At 45.1% G+C, this 23,715-nt stretch overlaps 1 protein-coding gene across 1 annotated transcript in view; it reads left to right on the top strand.

Moving 5' to 3' along the window:
* The window catches only part of OBSCN (obscurin, cytoskeletal calmodulin and titin-interacting RhoGEF), a 1,012,031-nt gene that overhangs the window by 534,691 nt on the left and 453,625 nt on the right, over window positions 1-23,715 (top strand). Inside the window, exons 63-64 of the mRNA XM_086941076.1 lie at window positions 6,934-7,200; window positions 10,255-10,527. Of these exons, the coding sequence (XP_086797202.1) occupies window positions 6,934-7,200; window positions 10,255-10,527 (540 nt within the window). The remainder of the gene's footprint in view (window positions 1-6,933; window positions 7,201-10,254; window positions 10,528-23,715) is intronic.

The raw sequence follows: 23,715 nt of genomic DNA, 5'->3' as shown, positions 1-23,715 counted from the left end.
GGCGGACATTGCCCCATACTTGGGGGCCTTGCCAGACAACTCGTTCAGCTTCCGAGATCATCAATTGTGCGATAGATATCGCCTCTACTGGTTTCCACCAACTGACTGGCGCTGCTGTACTACGACGACAAGGTTGGCTGAAGGCGACTGCATTCTAGCTGGAAGTCCAGACAAAGATTCTGCATATGCCCTACGATGGTCAGCTTCTTTTTGGCACGCATATTGCGGAAGCTCTTCAGGGCATAAAAAAGGATACTGACACAGCTAGGGCTTTGGGTACCCTTCAATTTAAAAACCCTCCTTTTCGTGGCTCAAGGGATAGAGGGCAGTCTACCACTAGAGGAGACTACCAACAATATCGGTCTTCCTATTCCTCCTCCAACCAACAATATCGGACACAATTCCAACAACGTCAAAAACAGCAATCCTCTTACACTAAGACCTCCTTTTTAGGAAAGGGAGGATGACAGAAGGACGCTGCTCGGCGGGAATTACTTTTCTCCACAGCCGGTCTCCATTTCCTCTCCACCCTCCAAAGTAGGAGGAAGGATTTCCCATTTCTTACACAATTGGAAACAGATAACAATGGACCGTTGGGTTCTTCAACTTGTACAATTTGGACATTCGCTGGAGTTCATTCAAAAACATCCCCAACCCCCTCCTTGACCTATGCTTCACAAACATCTACGCCTTTTACGCCTGGAACTTTTCCTCATGCTCCAGAAGGGAGCTAACGAAAGGGTTCCTCTTCGTCAACGGGGAAAGGGTTTTTACTTCCGTTTTTTCCTGGTGCTCAAAAAGGAGAAGAAATGGAGACCAATCCTAGATTTGAGAAGTCTCAACAAGTTCTTAAAGAAGCAGTCGTTTCACATGGTTACCATCCAAGAAGTGCTACAACTTCTCAACGCCAACAACTACATGGTGTCTTTGGATCTTCAAGATGCCTATTTCCATATCCTATCCACAGGAATCGCAACAGTTTCAGAGGTTCGCCATGGCAGGCAGACATTACCAATTCTGAGTCCTGCCCTTCGGACTCAAGTCAGCTCCACGCATCTTTACGAAATGCCTTTCTTCAGTGACTGCATACCTAAGGCAATAACATTATCAAGTCTTTCCCTATCTCAACGACTGGCTCGTCAAGGCACTTTCTCTAGACGGCATGACCAGGTCTTCCAAAGCCTGTCTACAGCTTTTCAGTCGTCTGGGGCTCACTCTCAATCAGGAAAATAAGCGAATAACATTTCTGGGTGCTACTCTCGACACAACCAAGAAGAAGGCTTTCCCGTCACAAGAGCGACAGAGCAAACTTCTTCATTTGGAAAATCACATAAAATCAAAGAAGTCTCTCTCAGTACGCCTCTTCAAATCCCTTCTCGGAAATATGTAATCCTGTATTCTGCTGGTTCCTTACTGTCACCTCCATATGCACCCTCTCCAAGAAGCACTGTCGACTCAATGGATTCAATCTGAAGGATACTTCGACGATGTCGTTCAGGTGACCCCTCAGATGGTCACTGCTCTATAGTGGTGGACTTGTCCACGGATTCTCTCTCAGGGCCTGCCCTTCCTGCCCCAAGCTTCTCTACAGATCATCACAACAGATGCGTCACTGGAGGGTTGGGGAGCTTTCCTCCAAGAACTCCGAATCAGCGGAGAGTGGTCTCCTTCCGAACGGAAGCTTCACATAAACCTCTGCAGGCTGTCTATCTGGCTCTCCTGGCATTTCTTCCCAGGATCAAAGGTTCTCTAGTGCTTGTCTGGACGGACAATACTATGAAAATGCACTTCCTGAACAAGCAGGGAGGTACTCGTTCACTACCACTCTCTCACGAATCTCAAAAGATTTGGAACTGGTTGCTTCATCACAACATTTCCGTACGAGTGGAATATGTTCCAGGAACAGACAATGTACTGTCCGATTCACTAAGCAGGCAACAAACAACATGTCACGAATGGGAGTTAAACCAGCGGACTCTCGACCGCATATTCTCCCAATGGGGCACCCCTCTCTTGGACCTATTTGCTACCAAGCAGAACGCCAAATGCCAAAACTTGGCAAGCTGGCATCCCCAATGGGGATCTCTAGGGAATGCATTTTCAATCGCATGGTTCAACGTCTTTGCATACGCTTTTCCACTGTTTCCCAGGGTCCTCAGGAAGTTGAAGGCAGAACCCAGCGTGGTAATCCTGATAGCTCCAGCGTGGCCACGCCAGCATTGGTTCATGGAACCACCGATCCCTTTGAAACCATTTCCCTCTCTCCTCACAATGAACCAGGAACAAGTCCAACATCCGGATCCAGCATCTCTCAAATTATCGGCTTGGCTCCTGAGTCCTGAGAGTTCCATGGCCTAGATATCCCTCCGGACTGCAGGGCAGTTCTGGGTCGGGCTCGAGCTGACAGTACTAACAAAACATATTCCTTAAAATGTAACAGGTTCTGGATCTGGTGTAAGTCGGCAAAAATATACCTTCTTTCGTCTTCTCCAGAACAAATATTACCTTACCTTCTCCATCTGGCAACGTGAGGTCTTGCTCACGCTTCTATTAAAGTTCACCTGGCAGCAATATCCTTTTTCAGGAGATCTTCTGCAGGCCCTTTTCTTTGGTCTAGTAGATTAATTAAACAATTTCTCAAAGGCTTATTTAGGACTTTTCCTCCCGTAAAGTCTCTGCCTCCAACTTGGCAACTCAACACAGTTCTTGTTCAGCTTATGAAACACCCTTTTGAGCCGATACACAGAGCTGATCTCAAATATCTTTCTTGGAAGACAGCACTCCTTCTAGCCCATACCTCTACGAGGTGAGTAAGTGAGCTGCATGCATTTTCAGTTAAAGACCCTTTTCTTCAGTTCAAACGTGACAGGGTTATACTGTGAACTAATCCTGAGTTTGTGCCCAAAGTCCCTTCAGACTTTCACCTCAATGAGCCTATAGTCTTACGAACTTTTTTTCCAAATCCTCAAACAGCGGCGGAAAGAGCTCTACATTCACTGGATCTTAAACGCTGCCTTAAATTCTACCTTGACAGGACAAAATCGTTCCGCAAATCCAACCAACTCTTTGTGGCTTACAGTCTACCTAGGAAAGGTTTTCCACTCACTAAACAAAGTATTTCTCTGTGGATTTCAGGAGCTATTACTTTCTGTCACCAGCAGGCGGGCCAACCCTTGCACTCCACAGTTCATGCCCATTCCACGAGGGCAGTCTCTACATCCATGGCACTCTTTGCAGGTGTGCCTATCACAAACATTTGCAGAGCGGCAACATGATGGACGCCGCACACATTTACTAAGCACTACTGCTTGGATACAGAACTCACGAAAGATGCTGCAGTTGGACAGGCGGTGTTACGTCATCTATTTCAATAGAGGTGAGCCTTCTTTTCATCCCACCATCCTTTTTGTTTATACGCACATTTCTCCATTGTGTTTTCGTTTATTACAGTATTGGTATTTGCTATTTTCACATTGATATGTTTTTATCTGGAGAACTTGTACATTCTATGCCATTCAAAATGTGCTTATCATTACTTGCTACTCTGATTCAGGCATGTGAATCTATGAAATATACCCTAATACTGGATAAGAAATGTGTTACTTACCTGTAACTGGAGTTATCCAGTATTGGTATCTTTCATACATTCACATGCAACCCTCCCACCTCCCCTGGTTCTCTCAGTGTTGCCTCTAATTAGCACTGTGCTTACGAAAACCGTAGGGTCTAGAGCTTCTTCCAGGAAGGTTCCAGAGGGTGATGATAGCTGTTTGGTTGTTCTCTAGAGTTTGGTCCTCATTACAAAAGCACCTGGATATGTTACAAATGTGAGGCCTTTGGCCTTTCTCTTTTCATGTCTAGTGAGACATTACTTTTGTTATGTACCGGGGGGCTCCCATCCCGATGACGGGGAATGATTCAGGCATGTGAATCTATGAAAGATACCACTACTGGATAACTGCAGTTACAGGTAAGTAACGCATTTCTTCTCTCACACACTGTGCCAAAATGTACCACCTATATTGGCATCATATAGGTGTAAGGTTAGATGGGCAGAAAATGCCCCCAAAGGTGCAGTTCTTTTGGGGGGGTCATCTCCATTGCATGGACAAATCACCTAACGCTATTCTCAGAACTTCCATGACTTGTCAAGTTGGACTGCTGAAAACTCTATTTTCTTGCCGAAACTTCTACTGTTGTGATATTTCAGTTCGCAAATATGCACTGATATACTGTATTTGTGAAACAATGTCAAACAGGTTTCTGATTTTTTTTCCTTGTGTAAGTGTGACGTATACAAGGAAAAGGTTGTAATGTTTGCTCATAAAAGCTTGAAACAGTGGGTGCATGTATCCTTCTTGGATACAAACCTATGTTATGAAGGTTGCCATTAGGTCCACCTAGAAGGGATTCACCCCTCCAGCTACCTTATACATGAACAGAGGGCCTAATTACGATTTCAGCGGACTTGTGTCTGCCCAACACCATTACGGTGTAGAACCGACTAACACTATTTAGTACGGTTGTAATCATTCATTCCCCAATGGCAGTTCGTGCAGCATGCAGAAAAGGCCTGCAGCACAAGCTGCCATTGGGAAATGGATGTTTTCAAAGTGTAAACACTGTGCACCCTGTGCACGGTGTGGTAGGCACCATGCAGTGTCTGCCACATGGTGCAGGAATGTTGGTGCCCCCCCAGGCCCCATAGCGAAGACACTTTCCGACAGCCTTTCCATGTCGGAAAGGCCGACGTGAAAAGGCTGTCGGAAAGTGCCACCATAATCCCAATGGTGAAGCCGAGGCTGGCTCCGCCGTCATTAGGGGATTATGGTGGCTTCAGACGCTCTGACTGGCTCACGCATTAGAATGCCCCGCAGTTTTCACTCCGACCTCCATCATCCTAATACTGCAGTTGGGCTGAATCCTATGATGTCGTGCGGAAAGCCTCTGACAGCTGATCAGACGCTTTCTCCCTATATTGCATTTAGGCTCATAGTGATAACAAACAAGTGAATCATGTTAATTGTGAAACATTGTTCTAGGTAAGAGGCAACTTACATGCCTCGTTTGTCCCAGGAGGCACAGACTTATATTGTGAGCAGGCCTGGGCGTAGTTCGCAGGGTTACACTACATGGAACTCCGCAAAGTGACAAAAAAGCTCTGCAGAGTTCCACAAGTGGCAAAATGCAGTGCGAACTGCTGTTGGCGCTGATCCTCCTGCTGCTCGAGTAGAAATGCTACATGAGCTGCAACTCACACTAGCCAATCTACCATTGGTGAGCGCAAGTGGGGAAAAAACTCTGCTGCATTACGCGGAGCGGAGTGTTTTGCACTCTGTGAGCTCAGCGGAGCTTGGAGTGCAGAAAACTCTGTGAATGGAGCGGAGTTCACTGCTCAGGCTTAATTGTGAGTCATAAATCACCACACTCCTGATATCTATGTTCCCTATGAAATATGGTGGCTCTCCAAGCCAACCAGCCCACACTCCAAATTTGTTCATCACTGTGAGGTACCTGTCAAAACAGAGCCTGGTCATACTCATGCATTGTGCACTTAGAACTTCAGGATTGCAAACAGACTTAATCACCAAGAGAGACACAGGGCCTAATTTAGAAACTGCATTTTGTAGTATATTTTGTAGTACTACAAAGTTTACTACGTAGCGTTATTACAAACTGCACTTTTGCAGTAGCTAAGGCTTTTAAATAAATGTATTACATTTTGATATGCACAAAATGCACTTTGGTACTTACTTATACTTTGTAGTAAGTCCACCACTACACATAGCCAACCACTGGTGTTTAAACACCCTCCCATAGAAAATAATGGAGGTAGGGACTTATTCCAAAAGTGTACGTTACTACAAAAGTGCAGTTTGTGAATACTAAAAAGGATTTTACTTACTCAAAAGTTTAAACTTACTTAAATGTGTAAGTTACCTTTGTGAATCAGGCCATGTGTACAGTTTAACAATCCTTACTTGCTTATATGTTGAAAATCTGATACTCAGTACTGCTGTCATTTACACTGTAAGAATGTACTCAAAACCTATATTGAGGAATATTTACACAATGAATATTACACTGACGTATCCTCTAGCTTTGGGAGCGCAGTCTTAGAGGAAGCCCTGTTGAAAAGTAAGGACTGACTCAGATGCACGAAATATTTCAACATATTGATGTACCTTTGAGAATTTTCTTAATCATGGATATGCACAATGAACACTATTAACAGGCGAGACATGCAGAGATTCTGCAAAATAAGCCTATTCAATAGTTATTTTGATTTTACATTTCTTTCCACATTAAAATTAATGTTGCCCTGGCATGACATTAAGGCCCTCGACCACATAGTGAGAAATAGTACATCACTTGAAGTACTTTCTTTTCAACTTGTGCCCACCACAGGCCACAACTCTCTAAAATGTTTGGACTTTGTAGGAGTGCAACAGATTTACGAAGCAGGCTCTTTGCCACTCTTCAACTGTTCCTCTTCTTACTTTATGGGCTTGATTTACAAATGGAAGTTACACTTTTGAGTGAGTTTACACTATGTAGTAACCTTACTGCTTCTGGTATTTACAAACTCCGAGTGTAAATTTGTGGCAAAAGTGTAAGATACGTGTATTTTTCATATATGTAAGCATGCATACATTAGGAACTTTTAGCAAACACTCAAGCGCATAGTTTTGTAAGTCATACACAATATACCCTTGCCCTTGTTATTATTTTTCAAGGTCTAAGTTTTACTTGAGGGCTTGTCAGTCAGTCTCTTTTTGCTTTTTGGATGAATCCACAATTGTGTACAGCCTTTTGGCGCTTGAAAGACTGTGTTCAGGCTCAATAGAACTGTTAAATAAATAGCATCTCCTGCCACGGCTGCACTAATGAACATGCATAATACAGATATTACCTTTTCTGCATTCTTTGCAGCCTTGCCAGCGCTCTTTGTAAGAAGACTGCAGAATCAAGGCATGGAGGCAGGATCTATGGTCACCTTGCGTGCAGAGCTCAGTAAATCCGATGTCCCTGTGCAGTGGAGGAAGGGGCCTAACACAGTTTATCAGAGTGATAAGTATGAGATCAGCCAGGAGGGGACACATGTTGAGCTGGTTATTCATGATGCACAGCCAGAAGATTCAGGCGAATACACATGTGACTCCGGAGAGGACCAAACCTCTGCTTCCATACAAGTCACGGGTGAGTGCAATGTATTTGTATTTCTTTTATTTAAATGGCACATAATCCCTAAAGTATACTAAGACTTGGATTGCATTTTTTATTCTTTGAATGTTATCGGTAGGGCTTGTTGACTGGCCACTTATTGAAGTACACCAATTAAACCATGCCCGTAAATGGCCCCATGTACGAGGCAATTAACCAAATGCTTAATGGTATTCATTTATGTGTGAGTGCATTATTTAGATTATTGTATTGTAATTGCTATGCACAACAACTCTTAAAATATTTTCATTTCTGATGGCTAAATCTATATGGAGATTCTTCTCACCTTGAATATCCTCTAGACACCAAACTGGATCCAGAAAGGTTCAACACATGGTACCATATCTCAGACTGAATCATGGAATCCTCCCTGGACAGGATGTCACTGAGGCATATTTGGTGCCACCATTGCCTGGCAATGAGGATCGGAAGTTGCACTTGTTAGGATGTTTTTTCCCAATGAAATTTAACTTGTTTGCAGTGGGTTTTCGGTACACCTTCCCTGAAGATTTCAGGGTTCAAACAGTGTCACTCTAGGCTGATATAGTTGACACTCTCTGACTCCCGCAATGTCTATCTCTGGGGGTTGAGGCCCCAACACAAATCTAGGCCATGCATAAAGTGTGGGAACATGTACATCAAGGTCATCAAGGAGGGGGAGCATAAGCTATTTATGCCTGTGTTATGCAACAAGCTCCGGGCCAGCCACAGCTGCAGGTCCTGCTCCAGATCTCACTTCAGTTAACCTTCAAACTTTAAGTCTTTGAAGGGACCACATCAGAGGACAAGTGATCCTGTAAAAAGTAGAAGACATTCCAACCAGATAGATTTTTCTGCTGCTTAGCTTTGAGAGGACGATCTTTGGATCAGTGGCGTGGTTCCCCAACTCTGGCCTCAAAATCCTCCTCTTAGGCTGTGTTGGTAGCGATGCATCCGGTGCTGCTCCCTGCTCCAGCTGAAGTATGCAAAAAAGAGATAGATAGAATGCTTAAATTAGTCTAAGCCACTGGTAATTACTTGGGTCGCATCCCAGTCATTCATTATTTTGCACACCATGCCACTTCAGTTTGGACCCAGCCAAATGCAAATCAGTCTTGACCCTGCTCCAATTGGATCAGTCTATGCCGAAACTCCGGACTAGGTCTTCACTGAACTGGAACACAAACAACGCCATCATTATATGGCGATGGAAAACCGATTTACAATGGTGGAGGAACCGCCACCAACAGCCTGTCAGTGGCAGTCCCTCAGCCATGGTAATGAGGCCCTTAGTAACTTTGCCTATTAATGTTTTTTTCCCAGATAATGTAGAGGGTCATTTTAAACTTTCTCCTTCTAGCGTGTTAATGAGAGGGAAAAGTGTAAAGTAGAAAAGACACTACTGTTCAAAAACCAGGAGCTGTAGCAGTAAGGTAATCAGGTAATAAGGCAGGCGAGTGGCTGAGGGCAGTGTGCCCCAAAGCATTATATGATGCCAGAGGAAACATATTGTGCCCGATGTAGGTAATCCCAGATTATCGATTCTTAAATACCGAATCATACCGATTCGGTATTTAAGAACAGGCAAACGGGATGTAGGTAATTTTTCTGAAAAAATTACCGAATCGGTAAGTTTCGGTAATGATTCGGTAATTGCCATTCATTCCTATGGGCCTGGAGGCCCATAGGAATGAATGTCAATTAACGAATCGGTAAATACCGATTCGGTAATTGGGGGAAAAATTGAAAGGTGGCAGGGTGTCACTTTGACACCCTGTTGCACCCCTCAATTCTGTATGGGTGCACATGTTGCAGACATACATGCCCTAAAGGCATGTATGTCTGCAACATGGCACTGTTGGAAAAGCAAAAAAAATGCTTTTTCAAGGGTTTTCATTATTTACCACCAACTTCTAGTTGGTGGTAAATAACGAATCCTTTACTGAGGAACGCACTAACTTGAGTGCTTCCTACATCTTGAATTCGGTATTTTACCGAATCCTTAAATTACGGATTCTCTAAAATACCAAGGGCCAGATGTAGGTAATTCCGATTTACCGACTCTTAAATGCCGACTCTTAAATACCGACTCATACCGATTCGGTATTTAAGAGTCGGTAAATTGGAAGGAGGTAGATGTAGGTAAAAAATTACCGATTCTGTAAGAGTCGGTATTTACCGATTCTGTAAATACAGAATCTGTATTTCCCATTGATTCCTATGGGCCTTGAAGCCCATAGGAATCAATGGGTAATACAGATTCGGTATTTACAGAATCGGTAAATACCGAATCCTGCAAGGGTGCAGGGGGTGTCACTTTAACACCCTCTAGCACCCCAATTCCGGACTTGTGTGCCATGTGGCACACAGACATGCCCTAAGGGCATGTCTGTGTGTCACATTGCACAGGTGTGCATGCACAGATGTGCATGCACACCTGAATTCGGTATTTTACCACCCAATAGGATTGGGTGGTAAAATTCCGATTCTTAAGGGCATGTGGCACTCTTAGGAGTGCCACCTACATGTGGTTTTTTCGAATCGGTAAATATACCGATTGGGTATTTTACCAAATCTGTAAATTTACCGATTCGGTAAATTTACAGAATCAGTAAAATATAGGCCCCCTACATCTGGAAACCCTAATACCGATCGGTAACGGCCGAATTCGGCCGTTACCGACTGGTATTAGGGCTCCTACATCTGGCCCCGAATCTTTAAAAAATGCCACCTACATCTGGAAAGCCCAATACCGGTCGGTAACGGCCGAAATTCGTTAATTTCGGCCGTTACCGACCGGTATTTGGCTACCTACATCGGGCCTTTGGTGATGACTTGCACAATGTATTTTTATTAATCTCCAGATGTTTCCAAATATTGTAAAGTTGCCTCTGGGAATGTTAATCCTAGCCCCTCCATTTGCTGGACAATTTAAATGACCCCTTAAATCTTTAAAGTAGAACGATGCACATTACTTTACCGGACTGCACCTACTTAGCTTTCAAAAACGCAACATGTAACATAACACTGTTTTTATTTTCCCTTTTAAAGAGCCTGAACCGTTTGTGGTGGAGCAACTTAAAAACGTCAGTTTAACTGAGGGAGAGGATGCAGTGTTTGAGTGCACCGTGTCCCACGCCAAGCCCACCAACGTTCGGTGGTATCTGGCTGGCGTTCCACTGCAGCCCAATGAAATGAATGAGATATCTGTGCACAGTGGGACAGTTCATACCCTGACTCTTAGGAAAGTGGCACAGGAAGACTCGGGTGATGTCCAGTTCACGGTGGGGCAGAGTACTTCGGTGGCACAGCTTGAAGTCAGAGGTAATTTGCAATGATCAGCCTCTGGGTGTTTATTTATTTAGGTGGAGATTATGAGCCTCTGCATTTGCCTCTTTGTCTTATTTCTATATTCCTCATCCCAGGTTTAGTCCCTTTCATCATTTATCCGATGTCTACATCAAGTCTTTTGACTGTCTATCCTTCTGTTCTGGATGTCTTCTAATTTTCTTCCCCTTAATCCCTTAAATTATATTTTTTTCCCCTGGCTCTCACCACCTCCTCGCTTTCTCACACCGATTTTTCCGCTTTATTAAATTACCCTCTTGCTTGCTAGAGTAGCATTGCCTTTGGCTTACCTAACGTTTTCATTCCATGCATTTTAATCATGTTGTTTTTAACCTCTGTGACATTTGATCTTTCACTTCTATTTCAGTTAGCAAATTATCCATTCAGATTCTTTTGTGTTTTTTGCCTCCTACTAATCTCTCATCATCCTTCTTTGGAACTCCTCTCTGAGCCTTCCCTCGCTCCAAAATATAAGTTTGTCTTTTTTTCTTATTTCATTGGGGCCTTGATGACTTCCGATCTCTTTTCGCTTTAAGATCCATTTTTTTAGGTGAGACTACAGGCAGCATGTAATCAGTTCTTCATAAAAGTGCAATAAGCACTACAGAACACGTGAGAGCTTCAAGTCCTGTACTGGCTTTTTAATATGTTTTTCATTGTTTAACACTGATTGGACGGCTGCTATTAAAGCCGTTGAATTCTGTGGATGATTACATTGTCCAATTTGTGTTCCTATTAGGTTTTGGTGAAGCAGGTATTTAGTCTTCCTCTTGATGGCCAGCCAGCAACATGACAGCATTGTTATTGCTGTTTAATGCCTTTTTGTTAAGAGGTGCTTTCTGTTTGGATTCCTTAGACATCCTAAAGACATGATAAAATGTTGAATTTACAGCTTTTTGTTTGCAAATTAAAGAATTGTACGAACACAGGCTTTCTTAGTGATGTAACACAAATATTGTTCTTTTGTAAAAAGTGCCTACTATAGAATACTTTGGCGTATTTGCCTTTTAAGTTCAATATATTTAACTAAAACTTCATCTGCTGACTTCTTTTTATAATACACTTCTTTGAGGCTTCAACTGAACTCCACTGTTGCAGTCTGTTCAGCAAAGGGACCTTAATGTTGGCTTCCTTATTGTGGTAATTTAAGACATAGGTGTATTATGGTATTTTCGTTCTTGGAACGCTAAAATGACCAACACACTGAAAGTCGCCCAACTTTTGCCAAACATTTCCCCAAATAAAAAGGCAGACCTACTGGCTTTCCTAATTCATGTTTTAGAATTAATTACATAGAAAATAGACAGTAGCATATATCGTTTTTTTTTAATAATACATTTTAATTATCACAAAGTAAGTGTAAAAAATGAACAAGTTCCAAGTAGTTCAGCTAGCCATTTAAGATTAATACTTCAACTCTGATCACAAAGGAAACAATAGGAGTGTTCTATATCGGGGGCGGAATGATTCAAACACAGACATTACTTTCAGACATGCAACATCTAATGAAATCAGGAAAGATAAGAAACTCCAGTTTATGTGCCGTATTTCTATCCTTCCTCTTGCGCATCCATTTACCCTCCTACACTCTATTCATCCCCTCAGTTGTATTTTGTCTCCACTGATCCAATGTGTTCCTTAACGCTTCATATATTTTTTTACTTTTCGTTCTCCCAAACCTTTCAAAAGCTCCTAAAACATCTTCTTGTATTCAAAGCCTATCCTCTTCCTTTCTCCTCATGGTGTCTAACTTGCTTCCACCAGTTATTTCTGATTGACTGTGTTTTAGTTCTGTGCATCTCTACGGTGAACATCCTTTGTATATGTGATAAATAAATAAATGTAGATAGGTCCTTTAGAATGGCCTGCTGTCTATCAAGTGAAATTATTTGCCATACTGTTTTTTTTAGGTTTTGTATGACATGTATATTAGTGATGGTGTTTGCACCAAGAAACACAGAGCCTTAGGCTACGAATTCTTAACAGCTGCCACCGAATGCTTCATATATATATTTCATTGTTGGTTGTTTTCCTGCCGCACATTCATTTATCATTGACAGGGAGGAGGTATGGGAATAGTGGTGTTGGGTTTGACGTGGGTCAGGGAGAGCTGGCAAGCTGGATCACTTCTCTCCATTTCTTATCTAGTGCTGCCCTATTCACCAAGCCCCGCTCAAGTACCTGTCCTTTGTAACCTAAGCGTCGGTACTGCCACTTCATTGCATGTCCGGAGGCTCTAGCAGGAACCAAAGAGTAGCAGGTGTTGTATCCACACTACTACTCATGCAAGATATACTCCTATCCAGTCTCATCCTCCCGGGCCACCAGTGTCCCGGAGAAGGTTATTGGGCGAATCCATATTGGGTTTTGACTATCAAGTCAAGTGGGAGGAATCTCACCATATATATTAGTGAATGTGACTGCCTGCTCATATATCTGCCACCCTGTGTGTCTGTGTTCTGTGTGTGCATCTGCAGGCATCAGTGTTTAAGGCTTTGCATATAGGTATGTCAGAAATGGAAGGTTGAAATCTTGCCTGAGATGGTTGTAAATGAGCGATCCAGACATATGTCATGAGTATGTTCAAACATTTGTGATATTTGGTGGTAGCACATAATACATCAGGTTGGGTATGGTTAGACCAGTAGGTACATGAGCATACACTACTGAATCTGGGAAATGTAAACTGTTTCTACTATTTGACATATGCCGTCTTTGCTTGGGTATATCCGGAATCAGACCACGAGCAGCTGAGTAGTTACCATGTTGTTGTACCTGGGCATGTGGACCTATTGCTGGCATATGATTGTGGAACAAAGGTACATGATAAAGCACATGAGAATCTGGGATAGCACATGGACATGAGAGGCAGCCCGAGCTAATTTATGACATGTGATTGGTTACAGAACCGTATGAGGTAAAACATTGATATAAACAACTGTAAAACACATGAAAGCGAATGAGGTTCCTAATCGCTGATGAAGCCCATTTCGCTAAACGTAAACATGCATGGGCAATAATGAATTCTTATTGGCTGGCCACTCCCCCCTCTTATCTGCCTGCACTTATCCCTTGTACTTAAAACTTAGTTTTATGGCTCTTAGATTGGGTGACTGGCAATTTTTAAAGGATCTACCCTCTTGGTGTCGAGCGTCAGAGGACGTATTGTGCAGAGGGCGTGGTAAGACAGCTGAAACTTTAGAGCATGTAGTCTGTCTTTGCCCCGCTCTTATGCCACAGGGCAGACGAAAACTGAAAACTGAGTGGAACAGGCTGGGAACCCGGACCTGTAGACAGGCAATTATTGCAGCTCTGAATCCAGAAAATACAGTTTTAAACATAGGCCTTACAATTTTTATACGCTATGCATACCGCAATTTCACTTAGTAACCAGACGGGCCTGTCAATGTTTTTATTTTTAAAGAAACAGTCTACACTAAACCGCACTTTATCTGCTGCTGCTAAAATTGTTTGCATCTGACTGCACCTTACTATAAACTGCTGCTAGTTGTTGAACACTTGCCTGTATCTATTAGCATAATATTGCTATCGACATGCCCATAAACTTTTTTCATCTTAACGCCAGTGTTTATACTGTTGTTGCACATCATGCCTTTTTTAACATATGTATGCTATTGAAGTCCTCTAATGCAATTTGGAAGTTTTTATCTACTCGCTGTTTTTATGTCTTGTTCTTTTATAATAATTTGTACTGTCGCTGGTATTTTTGATGTGTACTTTTATGGATATTTTATATCCAAATAAAGATTGAATTACCTAAAACACATGAAAGCTGCACATTGGAAAATGGAGCTATTCCTGGCACATGTCAGGCTGCACACAAACATTCAAGCTTGAATCCAGGCTTCTTTGACTGTTCTTTGCATGAACAGTCTATGAGCAATTCCTAGCATTAATAAAGTAGCATGTGGGGCAGGATCTGCCTGTGAGGGTATTCTTAAACAGGAATTCTTGAAGAAATGTGACTAGCTGTTTTTTGATAAAATTAGTTCATTTACTTAAGCTCGTATTTTGGTGACGGTTTGATGAATTTCCTGAAAATTGAAAGGTATATGGGGAAGAATATGAATTTATTTAGAAAATGACAAACTTGTGTTTAGGAACATAATGAATTTGTTTGCTAACACTGCAAGCCAATGTGAGTATTTATATATACTGAAAATGAAATGATATTTGGAAACAATTGCATTTTAGCTGTTTTGGTCCTGACTCAGATCCTGTACCAAAACAGGGGATTCCCCAGGATTTTGACAATGATGAGGTTGATGTGCATCGCTCGCCCCCCCTCATTTAGTGTGATTGCCTTACAAATTCAATTACAGAATGCCAGCTTATCACCTCGTCTGAGACACAGCGTGACTCACCATCTGGGTCAACAGTGGAGGGTTTGTAATTTACCGTAGTGGCCCAGAGAGTAGCCGAGGCACTAGAATTGCAGTTACCTTCTATTGAGACCAAAACAAATGTTCTAACAAAGATTTTCCAGCCTGAGCCGCAGACGTCTGAGCCCTTACTTCATTTAAATTAATGATACCTTCATGGATACATTGATACCTGCTTGGTTTTTATGCCCACATATGAATATGCTGATGGGCAGATGTCACAGACTTGTGCCTGGTGATTCAGATTTTCTAAACAAGCACCCCTTCCCAGATAGACTTACTGTTCAGGCCTTTGAAAGTAACATGAGTTCAAACTCATTTACAATGACTTTTCTGAATAAGAATCCAAAAGGATTGATGCTTTTGGCAAGTACATGTTTTCTTCTAACAGTCTAACACTGTGATCTGTACATGGTGTTTGAGTGCATGATCATTACACACATGCTCTTTGGGAGATGAACAGTAACATCTTGGCTGCAGTACTGGAGATCTTATGGCCTCTGTATGGCCTCTGTATGGACGATAAACAGGGTGCAGCCAAGTACATTATCCATGCAGGTCTGGATACTGCGGATTGCTTCAGGGAGGCAGTTTGTTTCAGTGTTGTACCTCATCAACATGAATGGGTGCGATCCACAGGATTTTCAGTGGTGTAACAGCATCTCTTATATATATATGTATTTTCATGTGCCCCACCTTTTCAGGGATAAGGCAGACTCTACGTTGGAGTGCTTTAAGGACAGCTGGGCTACAATGCACTCCTTAGGGCTTTTGACCACTGCCACCTTCTGCATCAGTTCCAGAAGTTCCAAAACTTTTGAGGCTAATCCAGAGGGCTGGCATAGCAAAGATAGAAACAGCTTTCACAAGTAGTTATGCAGCTGATGTCCCAGTCCATTTGAGGTCATGGATGCAGGTCTGGCAGGCAGCTGGGGGGCTAGCAGGGGCATCAATGGTCCAATTAGTTTTTCAACAGGCACCAAACAGATTTAGTTAGAAATTTCAGGTAAGGGTCTGTCCATTCTACTGCAGAGGTGTGCCTGTTGCTCTCCAAGGATACAACTGGGAGGATGGAAAAATTAGAGGGCTGTTAATCTCTCATTTCTTCATTTTGAGGTGGAACTGGGGCTTCAGGCCTAATCTGGATCTTAAGCCTCTGAATGCCTTCGTGTGGAAGGACAATTTCAAAATGTTCATGTTGGCCGCAATACTGTCTGAGCTGGATGTGGGCTACTGAAGTGTCTTTGGAGCTGCAGGATGCATATTTTTGTATACCCTCATGCAGTCCCTCAGATGTTATCTGCAATTCAAGGTAGGCCAAGAGCATTTTCAGTTTGTGGAGCTCTCGTTGTGCCTCGCAGTTACCCTTGGGTGTTCACAAAAGAGATGGCAGCGTCGTAGCCCCATTTTAGAGGGTGGAAATACCATCATCATCAAGAGGCTTTATTCGAGTAATTCTCATAAAATCATATTACATACATAAAGTTTAAAACATCATTAAATAGGTGCCTCCTAAAAAAGATGACATCTTATTAAAACACAATTGGATAAATTACAGCAATTAAAACCAATATAACAACACAATTACACAGGAGTATACAGTACAATGATCCTTATGTGGGTAGGCTCTTTGCTATAGCTCTCTGCCTAATGGACCATGCCCACCCCAAAAACTTGGCTGTCCCTATACATAATGGCATGAAAGAGCTGGTACAAATAATTCTCATTGCTACAGCGCAACTGAGGGTGCCCAGATTTTTGCAGACCGGGGATAACCAGAATCGCCTAGGAGCCACATAGGCCCTGCACGAAAATAGAAAATGCCCAATGGTTTCATTTGAGGTTCCACAGACGGGGCAGGAGATGTTAGATGAACCCCTCCACCTGCCGGTTAAAGACCTAAGGGGGGAGCACCTATTCTCATTTGAAAGAAAAGTTTCCTATCCCCGGCTTGGTAATTGTGTCCCAGTAGAGCTCCAGGGCAGGGAGGAATTTGACTTCCATGAATCGTCCTGACATGGATTCAGCGTCGGTTTTCCGCAAATCCCGCTCCGCCTCATAGGCCCAATATATCTCCTTGATTATTTTTTTGCTGGGAAAAACGGCTCCTGACGGTTTATCCTAAAGGGATTGGAGACCAAGCAAACACAACAAAATTTTAAGATCTTTTAGCTATTTAATCCTGTGAAACACATCGGCTTCGATAATTGCTAGGAAGCCATCGGCATAGTGTTTAAGCTCGGGGGTATTCCAAAGCCTTCTCCAATATAAAATCGGACGAAGCCTTGCCAGGTCTCCTACCGCCTTCCTGCCCAAATCATATCTGAGGGGAATCAAAGGGGTACTTTTGGGAAGGCCAGTAATTGCTCTGAAGAACTTGTTGTCTGAAATCTGCATTAATTGGAGATACCCAAATCCCCACAGTTCCGCCCCATATAATGAAGAACCCAAGGCTTTTGCTTCGTATACCTTCAATGCTGGTGAAATAGGTTTAGACTTTGATTTTCTATGCTCTGGCCCCAAGGCACCAGCTATTTGTCTATGCCTTAGTACCGCAAGATCAATATTCTTGGACCATCCCAGGTCATCAGATACATGGATACCAAGGTAAGTAAAAGTACTAACAACCTCTAAAGGGCGTTGGTCCATTAACACCTTGGAGCGAAAGCTACGGTGGGGGTTAAAAATCATTAATTTAGTTTTGTTCGCATTGACCTCCAATCCATGGTCCCTACAGAATTCATCGAAAATACAAAGGGCGCGTTGCAGGCCACTTGGGGTCTTGGATAAAATCAGGGTGTCATCTGCGAACATTAAAATCGGTACTTTAATGCCCGCCAACGAGGGTGCATCTACATTAACAGATAACATTCTTGCCACTACCCCATTGATAAATAATGAAAAAATCAGGGGGGCCATAGAACACCCTTGCCGAACTCCCCGCTCGACTGGGAAGTCAACAGTAGTCTCTCCCTGCCTACCCCACTGAATCCTAGCAAAATTTGCCTCGTGCAACCTCATAACCAAGGTTAGTAAGTCCTCCGGCAATCCCTGGCCCCGTAGTACCATCCAAAGCTTAGACCTAGGTACCAGGTCGATTTTTAGAGGGTGGAAATACCAGTAATCCTGTACCTCAACTGTGGACTGTTGAAGGCAGGCTTGCCACAGTCAGAAGTAGACCTCCTCCAGACAATGGAGAGTCCTTTGCCGATATTGCCTTTCATTGAGCCTATTCTGTACACAGTGGAATTCAAAGCTTCCCCTCTGCCCCAGCAATTCAGACATTAAGGCTATGTTCCTGACATTTCAGCCTCAGTCCTGTATCTCAGTGGAAGCAGTTCTGAGCCTTCTTGGCCTCTGAGTTTCCTACATCTTCCTGGGTGGCACATGCAGGCTCTGCAATAAAACTTTGAGTTTCAGTATGCCCAGCACCAAGAAAATCCGACTTACACCATTCTGATTTCAGAAGAGATAGCTCATCATCTGTAGTGGTGGTGATCAAGTGGTGGTTCTCTTCCTCAGCCCTGAAAATGTTCAGTCTCCTGCATTTTACAATCTTCATTCCCTGCCTCGAGGGTCTCTGGGGTATGCTTTGCACCACTGGTGGAACTTAAGCCTTCTGTAGGCATTCCCTCCCCTGCGTAGATTGAAGCAGAAGTCATTCTGGTGACCTTAGATTAGGCTCCCAGGATCTGGTACTATGAACCTCTGCGCCTGAGCATATTCATTGTACTTAAGTTTCCAATTTGGGAGAACCTTCCGATCAGAGCAACAAGTCAGGATGTTTAATCTGAACATTCACAATCTGCATCTTTCTGTGTTGAGATTGAGAAGACAGGCAGAGAAGCTGTGACATTCTAGCAGAAATGGTGGATATCAATTTGACTTTTCACTGCCTTTCTACCAAGTCTATATAGTCAGGTCATTGAAACATATTGATCCTTGGAAGACAAAGTTGTCTTATGTGCTATTGTTTGGTTTGTCTAAGCCCACCAATGTTGTGCCCTGTTCATTGTGAGCGCTTACTTATCAGCTATTTTGGCCTTTTTTTATCTGCATGATCAGTCCTCATTGCTTAAATTGCCTGTAGTGATGTTTTCTCAGTGGAACCTCAATCTGTTATTAGCCTTTTTGTTGTGTGCACCCTTTGGGGCACTCCATGGCTGCACTCCACAGCTTTTTATTCTGAAAACTGCATTCTCATTGCAGTTATTTCTATTTTGTCAGTTCTTCCTTATGCCACCTTTTCCCAAGACAAATAGGTTCTTCTGACACGTTCATCCTTTCTTCAAAAATTGCTATAGGCATTTCATATGTGGGGAAGTCCATTACACTTCCTATGCTCTTTTTACTCATCCAGTTCAGTTCAAAAACCTTTATTTTGGTCACTGGGACCATAAAAGCATACAAAGATAAAAAGAACTGCATTATAAATGTAAAACATTCCGTACAATGCAAATGGGACCAATTCCATCTAAGGTAATTTGAGTACACATGACAACATAATATTTCCATTACTAGAGTACAGCACTAAAGTGGCAAGTGAAAGGAAAAAACCCACCATAGGCTGAATTACCAGATAGTGGATCAATTCATTTAGTGTAAATAGACAAACCCAATGCATACGACAAAACAGCGGTATTGGAATACATAATTAAAACCACAAAATTCAATTAAAAAAGAACATTGATCATAAACATTTTAAAAGCTGTTTCTCCTTACGATAGTCTATGCATTGATACTACAGTAAGGCTAGCAACTTCTAATTGTTTTTCCTTTTGTAGGAAAGCCCATCTCCTTCGCCACATTGCATTTAGAAACTGAGAGACAGCAAAAACAATGGGCTTGGAGGTATCATATGTCAAAACTCTGAATGCCACCATATATTGCACAAACCCCAAATTCCGACACAATTGTAGAATCCAACACCTTCTTGCTGCTTTATACCAGGGACAAAAGAATAAGACATGCAGTTCAGACTCCTCCTGGTTATTACAGGCAGGACACCCACGAAGGGGCGAACCAGCCCATTTAGAAGTAAAGACCCGGAGGGGTGAAGCACTATATCTGAACTTTACATATAATTTCCTAGCTGTGTGGGGTAGGATATCATCCAAAAAGGGTTCTAATTTGTAGTCCTCCTTAACAATGAGGAACTGTGTAGTTAAAGCACCTAATTTCGGATTTACCTGGATGGCCTCGAGCTTTTGGGTTCAATACATTCTCAAGAGTTCAGCTCGAGAAACCAAAAAGCTGGTTTCTTCAGGATTACTCCAAAGGGTTGGTTTGCCTATCCTTACACATAGGTGCCTTACATGCGCAAACCAAGGAACTTTTTTTAAAACCCCTGGATAGGCTAGTAGGTCCTTGGTTTCTGCGTGGTACTCAGCCAATTCTGGGGTCACCCAAAGCCTACGCCAAAAAGTTAAGGGTTGTAGGGCAGCCTCATCTTCAATCAGGGCAATGGGGTTAACAGGGTACTAGGCGGAAGGCCCAGAATTTGTCTGAGGAAACTGTTCTCAACTGTAGTTAAAAGGGCAGAGGAACAGTGACCCCAGAGTTCAGCCCAGTACAGCGTGGCTCCTCTTGCTTGCGCCCTATAAATCTCAATCAATCAATCAATCAATCAATCAAAGCATTTGTACAGCGCGCTACTCACCCGGAGGGTCTCAAGGTGCTTGGGTCCACTACTGCTCGAACAGCCAGGTCTTGAGTTGCTTCCTGAAGGCGCGGTGATCTTGGGTCAGGCGGAGGTGGGTGGGGAGGGAGTTCCACGTCTTGGCGGCCAGGTAGGAGAAGGATCTTCCTCCCGTTGTGGCTCTTCGGATGCGGGGGACGGCGGCGAGGGCGTGGCTGGTCGATCGAAGCTGGCGGGTGGGAGTGTAGAAGTTGAGGCGGTCGTTGAGGTATCTTGGGCCTTGGTTGTGGAGAGCTTTGTGTGCGTGGGTGAGGAGTCGGAACGTGATTCTCTTGTTGACGGGAAGCCAGTGCAGGTTTCTTAGGTGTGCGGAGATGTGGCTGTGTCGGGGGATGTCCAGGATGAGTCGTGCTGAGGCGTTCTGAATCCGCTGGAGTCTTTTCTGGAGTTTTGCAGTGGTTCCGGCGTAGAGGGAGTTGCCGTAGTCCAGACGGCTGGTGACGAGGGCCTGGGTGACCGTCTTCCTGGTTTCGGTGGGGATCCACCGGAAGATCTTCCGTAGCATGCGTAGGATGTTGAAGCATGACGAGGAGACGGCGTTGACTTGTCCGGTCATGGAGAGGGAGGAGTCCAGGATGAAGCCCAGGTTGCGTGCGTGGTCCGTTCGTTTGGGAGTGCTGCCCAGGGCAGGGGGCCACCAGGAGTCGTTCCAGGCGGATGGTGACAATCCCAGGATGAGGACTTCCGTCTTATCTGAGTTCAGTTTCAGGCAGCTGTTCATCATCCACTCGGCTACGTCTTTCATCCCTTCGTGTAGGTTGGTTCTGGCGGTGGCGGGGTCATTGGTGAGGGAGAGGATCAGCTGGGTGTCGTCGGCGTAGGAGATGATGTTGAGGTTGTGTTGGCGTGCGATGGCCGCAAGGGGGCTCATGTAGATGTTGAACAGCGTGAGGCTGAGTGATGATCCTTGTGGTACGCCGCAGATGACTTTGGTGGCTTCTGATCTGAACGGGGGGAGGTGGACTCTGTGTCCTTCCAGCGAGGAAGGAGATGATCCATTCCAGAGCCTTCTCTTGGATTCCGACGTTGCTGAGGCGCTGTACTAGGGTGCGGTGGCAGACAGTGTCGAACGCCGCGGAGAGGTCCAAGAGGATGAGGGCCGCTGTTTCACCCTTGTCGAGCAGGGCTCGGATATTGTCAGTGGCTGCGATGAGGGCGGTCTCGGTGCTGTGGTTGGCCCGGAAGCCGGACTGCGAGGGGTCAAGGGATCCATTCGTCTCGAGGAAGGCGGTCAGCTATCTGTTGACGGCCTTCTCGATGACTTTGGCAGGAAACGGGAGGAGCAAGATGGGGCGGTAGTTTTTGAGGTCGGTGGGGTCGGCTGATGGTTTCTTCAGGAGGGCGCTGAGTTCGGCATGCTTCCAGCTCTCTGGGAAGGTTGCGATGTCGAAGGAGGTATTGATGATGTCCCGGAGATGAGGTGCGATGATGGCGTCGGCCTTGCTGAAGACATGGTGAGGGCAGGGGTCGGTTGGAGATCCGGAGTGGATGGAGTTCATCGTGCATATGGTCTCCTCGGTGTTGATCGGGGTCCAGGCGTGGAGGGTGGTGGTGGGGGGCGCTGTTGCGGTTGTAGGGTGCGTCGGCTGAGTGCTGAAGCTGTTGTGTATGTCTGCGATCTTGCTGTGGAAGTACGAGGCGAGTGAGTTGCAGAGGTCTTGCGATGGGGTGATGTCGTTGTTTCCGGCGCTGGGGTTGGAGAGCTCTTTGACGATGTTGAAGAGTTCCTTGCTGTTGTGGGCGTTGTTGTCCAGTCGGTCCGTGAATGCGGTTTCCTTGGTGGCGTGGATCAGTTGGTGGTGTTTTCGGGTGGCGAGCTTGAGGGTGGTCATGTTGACTGGTGTCAGGTCTCTGCGCCAGGCTTTCTCGAGGGCTCTGCAGTTCTTCTTGGAGCTCTTGAGTTCATCGGTGAACCAGGATGCTTTCTTGCTGCCGGGTCTGCTGGGAGGGGTCCTCAGTGGGGCGAGGTCGTCTGCGCAGTTGCTGATCCACCTCGTCAGGTTGTTGGCGGCCTGGTTGGGGTTCGCTGAGCTGGCGGGAGGGTTCTGGCTCAGGGAAGCGGCGAACTGGTCGGCTGTGATCTTGTTCCAGCTTCTGCGTGGAACCTGTTGCTGGTGGTGGTGGATCGTGTTCTTTCTGAAGCTGATGTGGACGCAGCTGTGGTCCATCCAGTGGAGTCTGGTGGCGTGGCTAAAGGAGATGTCCTTGCTGGAGGAGAAAACGGGGTCAAGCGAGTGGCCGGCGTAGTGGGTGGAGGTGGTCACCAGCTGCTTGAGTCCCAGGTTGGCGAGGTTGTCCAGCAGGGTGGTGGTGTTGCCGTCGCTGTTGTTCTCCAGGTGGAAGTTGAGGTCCCCGAGGAGGATGTAGTCAGCGGAAGGGAGGGCGTGCGGGCTGATGAGGTCGGCAATGTCTTTGCTGAATTGTGCGCGTGGTCCCGGGGGTCTGTAGATGAGGGTGCCTCTGAGGGTGGTCTTGGGGTCGGTGTGGATCTGGAAGTGCAGGTGTTCGGCTTCTGTGAGGGTGTCGTCGGTGTTGGTCGTGATGCGGATGGTGTTCTTATGGACGATGGTGATGCCTCCTCCCGTCTGGTTTATGCGGTCCCTCCGGGTGATCTTGTATCCGTCCGGGATGGCGATGTCGGGCGCTGAGGAGGCGTTCATCCATGTTTCTGTGAGGAAGGCGACGTCTGGGGATGTCGAGTCGAGGAGGTTCCAGAGCTCCATGGCGTGTCTTTGGACGGAGCGGGTGTTGAGCAGGATGCACTTGAGGTGGTTGCTGCTGGGGGTCGGCTTGGTGGGTGCGGTGCAGGTCCGGATGCAGGAGAAGTCGCAGGACTGGCAGGTGAAGGGTCCGTGGGTGCGTCTCGGGGTGGCGCGGTAGCAGCCGGGGGTTCAGCTGGTGTTGAGTGCGTTGAGGGTGGCTGCGTCGTATGTCCGGCGGGTGGGCTGGCATCTTCGGGGGCCAGGGGTTCTGGCGCTGGGCGCGGTCCGGGCGCGGATGGGCGCAGACGGGCTTACCTTTGGCGCACAATCGGCGCGCCCACTGCGCGTCACCGCTGCGCGT

The sequence above is a fragment of the Lissotriton vulgaris genome, chromosome 10 (genome assembly GCF_964263255.1).
Source record: "Lissotriton vulgaris chromosome 10, aLisVul1.2, whole genome shotgun sequence".
Lineage (NCBI taxonomy): Eukaryota > Metazoa > Chordata > Amphibia > Caudata > Salamandridae > Lissotriton > Lissotriton vulgaris.
The sequence above is the reverse complement of the archived record's forward strand: the minus strand, read 5'-3'. Positions and strand labels throughout refer to the sequence as shown.